This window comes from Erythranthe guttata, chromosome 6, assembly GCF_056151865.1.
Source record: "Erythranthe guttata isolate IM_541 chromosome 6, IM_541, whole genome shotgun sequence".
In the NCBI taxonomy this organism is placed as follows: domain Eukaryota; kingdom Viridiplantae; phylum Streptophyta; class Magnoliopsida; order Lamiales; family Phrymaceae; genus Erythranthe; species Erythranthe guttata.
The window spans coordinates 6,222,303-6,227,310 of record NC_142538.1 but is presented as its reverse complement, the minus strand read 5'-3'; the positions used below and the strand labels follow the sequence as shown (position 1 = coordinate 6,227,310).

The window sequence follows — 5,008 nt, the reverse complement described above, 5'->3', positions numbered from 1 at the left end:
TTTTTTGCCCTCAAACGAGGAGATCAGTTCCTCAAACCCTTTGGTCCCATAGTTGAAGACTGCCCTTTTCGGGCTAGGCATTTCAATTCTTGCTCATTTTCCTTTATTAAGAGGCAATGGAACTATCTTGCTCATTTTTTAGCTTCTCTTAATGTCTTGAATGTTTTAGAAGGGAACTCTCTTCCTTCCTCTACTTCTTTGGCCTTGGGTGCCTAATCATATTTTCCCTTCTTTCAAAAAAAATAAATTTAGGGGTGCAAGTTGGAACGAAAATTTCAATTTCTGCTGGCTCCGATTTGAAAAGTTCCGATTTTGGAACAACTTTTTTCATTCCGACTTCTGAAAATTCGATTTCCGATTTTTTTGGATTGGAATTGGAATTCTATAAAATAAATCTGGAATTTCCGATTTCCGATCCGATTTAATTTCCGAAATTAATTCCGAAAAATTCCGATTGTTTTCCGAAAAATACAACTATAGATAATATATATTATATAATACTTATTTTCCGAAAAATACACCTATAAGTTTTTTTTTAGGATTTTGACATGATGAATTCTTTTTAGAAGTTTTATTTTATATTATGTTGTGCGTATTTTTATTTATTTTTTTGAACTGAAATTTAATAGTTATTAATTTTACTTTTATCGACAGGATGTTCTTATTTTTGGAAAATTATGAACATTTTAGAAAATCTCCGCTAAGTTTTGAAATTTTAAAGCTTGTGTGATTTCCGATTTTTTTTTTGAAATTCCGAAATTTCTCGGACTTTTTGGAATTGGAATGAATTTCTAGATTACGAAAACTTTAGAATTGGAATTGGAATTGGAATTGATTTTGTACTTCCAAATTTTTTGAAAATTTTCCGAAAAGGCAAATTCCGATCTGATCCATCCGACTTTCACCCCTAGCTATTTGATAGTTATATGTTATCTTAGCGATTTTTCTTCTTCTTGGTGCATTCTTCCTTTTTTGACTGCACTGTGATTATCTTTTAATGTGCAAGATGGAATAATCACTTTTTATTTATCACAAATAACCATATACATTATACTATATCCTAGAAGGAAAAAAATCCAAAATATGAAATGACTAAAATACCCCTAGGGGTTCTTCCGTTTTATTAATATAGAGAGAGAGAGAGAGAGAGAGAGAGAGGGGGTTATTTAAAAGACGAAAGGGAAAGAAAAGACGAGAAGGCCAAAGGGAAAGGGGGCCAAAGGGAAAGGGTGAAGACGATTAGGGATTGAAAGATTATGGAGAGAAAAAGACGGTACTACAAATCTGGGGATGCGAGGCCGAAGATCGATACGATGAACACACTAATCAACAAATTGGAGGAGGTGGTGTTGATTAATACGGAGGTCGAGAATAAATTGGAATTGGAATTGGAATTGAAATTGAAATTGGAGGAGAATAATACGAAGAATAAATTGGAAGTGTCGAATCTGATAATTGATATACGCGAACAACTCAAAATAATCTCGGTGGAGAAGAAGGGGATCGCTCGTAGGCTTTTCAGGGCGGTATGTATGTTCGTCCCCCCCCCTTATTTTTTTAATTTTTCTTTTTATTTCTTCGAATTAATAATTTATTTTAAGCTTCAATTTTGTCGTATTTTAAAAAAACTGCAGGCCGTCGGTGGACGTAGACGGCTCGTATATGATCGAGATTCCACATCCACCGAACTTCGTAATCGCAAAAAAGCGCGATTTCTTAACAAATCCGCCAAAATTGCATTAGGTTACTATCGCAAAACAAATGTATGTTCTTTTTCGGGTTTTTTGCAAAAACCACCCTTATGTAATCTCGAATTGCTGAAAAAACCCTTATGTTAAAAAAATTAGCAAATACCCCCCTATGAAAATTAGTCAAAGGCAATAAGGCCCCTGCTATCCAAACGTGTGTAGCACGCGCGGAATGTGCGAATGGGTGAGTATTTTTTACGCAAAAAGACACAAATACCCTTTAAATTAGAAATTTAAACAATTATAAATTCACCCCATAATTTTAATCAGGCCCAAAATGAAGTTTTCAAAATTTTCAATTCAATCCCCAATATTTGTAAAAAGCCATCTTCCCCAATCAACCCAAAACCACACCCCAAAACCAGACCCCAACCCAAAATGTAACTCTTCATCGCTCCTATTGGAGATATTGACAGCTCCTCTCATCCCGTCACTTTCCTCAGGCATGGCCCTCTTCAGTCTTCTCTTCCCCTGGGTTTCTTAATCTATGCCGGCTGCGCATTCTCGATCCCCGCCTCCATCGCATCCTCAGTCGTCGTCCATCCCCCCATCCCTTCCTAGGACCGCGCAATACTCCGCCTATTCTCCTCATCCCGCTTGACGAGCTATTTCCCTCCTCGTCTGCACCAACGACCTCGCCGGAGTTAGGGCTAACATTTTCGGAAAAACGAGCAAGAAGAGCAGATTTCTTCCTGCTTTTTATTTTTTTTTTAATTTTATTTTTTATTTCTACTTTCTGATTTTGTGCAGATGAACAAAAAAGAAAAGGACTCGACTGTTCTGATTTTTTTCTTCAAGGGTAGTTCATTGAATTGATTTTTGGATTTTTTGGATTCAGAATTTGGGGTTTGAGAATTGAGATGTTGGGTAATGGAATGGGGCAGATTTTTTTTATTAACAATAAAATATTTTGGTATTTTTATTTTTTAGATATCAAAATATTAATAAAAATTTGTAGACAAAATAAAATATCTATGACATAAAATATTGATATGGTAATTTTTAAGATTTATTTACATTTAATATATTTTTTTGTATAGTGTTTGGAATATTTATGTACAAATTTAAAAGTTCCTAAAAATACATAAGAGAATAATTAAAAGTTATTAAAAATATAAAACAAATATACATAAAGAAATACAAATATATAAGGTACAAATTTTGATGGACAGCTGTTTTTGGATTACATTCATAAGGGCAATATAGCCATTTCAATGCAGTCAACGGGCTTTATTTGGATAGGGGATGGTAGGCTAAATAAAACACATCATAGGGGGGTAAATGCCAATTGTTTTAACACAAGGACTTTTATGGAAATTAGACATTTCACAGGGGGCTCAATGCAATTAACTCGTTCTTTTTCTTTTTCTTTTTGTGTATTTTAAAAATACAGTTTCCAAAAAACACATATTATGATCATCTTGCTTCAAAATGTGGAGTTTGAATGGGATAAAACAAACGGGTACAAAAGTGATAATATTCCATATAATATCGAACATTCCACTATATTTGAAACTGAATTTATAGTTGAGGGGTGGCTGTAATTATCCAAACGGAAGTGGGGTTTTCGTAATTTAACCATGCCCCAGGGGTGGTTGTTTACTCATAGAATAATTAATGAGTTATTGCTTCGTTTGTTATATCTGTATGTATGTGTGTGTGTAGCTGCTGCCCAACGAATGCTCGGTGGTGGACGTTATCAGAGCAACCGAATATCCGTGCATGGGCGGCTATCTATTGTCTTTGACGTTTACAACCGCCACACTTAATTCTGAGGAACAACTCAAATGTTTCGAAACAGTAATTAACTACGGAATCGATCGAACTGAAGTAATATCTGTTCAGATTGTCCCTCTTCCTGTTACAGGTAAATTTTTTTTTTTTCAATTCAATCTTTGCTCTTCTTTTATGATTTTTCATTTTTTTTTTTTCGTCTTTTATATATACATTTACATATTCGTCTGTCTTTCGTACAACTTCAAAATTTTGAATATTAAACAAAAGAGGCTTATGTTGTACGTAGTGTTTGAAGTATTTGCACTTTCTTTTGTTTCGTTTTATCGAAATTTTAGCAGCTTTGTATTGTACTCTTTTTCACTTGCATTTAACACCTTCAAGGATTTTTTTATTTTTTTTAATTTGCAGATGATTTTAGTCCAGAACCTTCTTCTAGTTCAGAACAGGAAGATTGCTAAGCTGTGTTGCTTGTCATCTAATCGGGTTGTGAACTACATTATTTATGTTTCTGGATTTGGGTTGTGAACATGAATAGAGACAATTGATAAATGGATACTTTTGATAAAACGGTTATATCGTAAATAGATGCGAGATTCAAAAAGCGGTTATATCATAATTTCTACCGGTTTAAGGTTGTTTTCTTATGAATTACGTGCTATTCTAGTTGCTTTGACTTACATAAACCGGATTTAATGTTGAGAAATAATTTTTAAAATATCTATTTCCTTATCCTAAATAGGTTCAAGATTCAAAATGCGATTAAATCATAATTTAGTACAGGTTGAGAAATTATTTTCTTGTTTAAAATTATTTTTTGGTCAATTAGGACGATATTTATTGCTTTGACGAAGGTAAACTCGCTTTAATTTTGAGACATAATTTTTAAACTATTATCTCGTTATAGTAAATAGATTCGAGATTCAAAATGCGGTTTAAATCATAATTTTTTCGTGGTTAAAAATTACTTTTGTGTTCAAAGTTAGTTTTTGGTAAATTAGGACGATTTTAATCGTTTTAAACAACATAAACCCACCGTAGAAACGTAAATTTAATATAATTTATATTATATTAAATTGAATTCCAAGATTATAATTTATCTTGCAAAATAAGTCCTTATTATTTACCTCTTCCTCCTCCAATTTGTTGAATAGTATACTCATCTTATCGATCTTCGTAATCGCATCCCCATATAAGTAGTAGCATCTTTTTCTCCCCATAATTATCTTTCAATCAATCCCTAATCGTCTTCACCCCATAATTACGAAGTTCACCGGATGTGGAATCTCGGTCATAGACGAGCCGTTTGCGTCGGTCATATATAATACACCTCTCTCTCTCTCTCTCTCTCTCTCTCTCTCTCTCTCTCTCTCTCTCTCTCTCTCTCTCTCTCTCTCTCTCTCTCTCTCTCTCTCTCTCTCTCTCTCTCTCTCTCTCTCTCTCTCTCTCTCTCTCGATATATATTAAAACGGAAGAACCCCTAGGGGTATTTTAGTCATTTCCTATTTTGGCCGTTTCTTTTTTTT

The 5,008-nt window shown here is 33.7% G+C and overlaps 1 protein-coding gene across 1 annotated transcript; it reads left to right on the top strand.

The window, feature by feature from the left end:
* Positions 1-1,135: 1,135 nt before the first annotated feature.
* LOC148769989 (uncharacterized) lies at positions 1,136-4,129 on the top strand. The gene is made up of 4 exons (XM_088819712.1): positions 1,136-1,526; positions 1,635-1,763; positions 3,414-3,615; positions 3,894-4,129. The coding sequence occupies exons 1-4, from the start codon at positions 1,257-1,259 to the stop codon at positions 3,941-3,943; spliced, it is 651 nt and encodes a 216-aa protein (XP_088675838.1). The 5' UTR covers positions 1,136-1,256; the 3' UTR covers positions 3,944-4,129.
* The last annotated feature ends 879 nt before the right edge of the window (positions 4,130-5,008 follow it).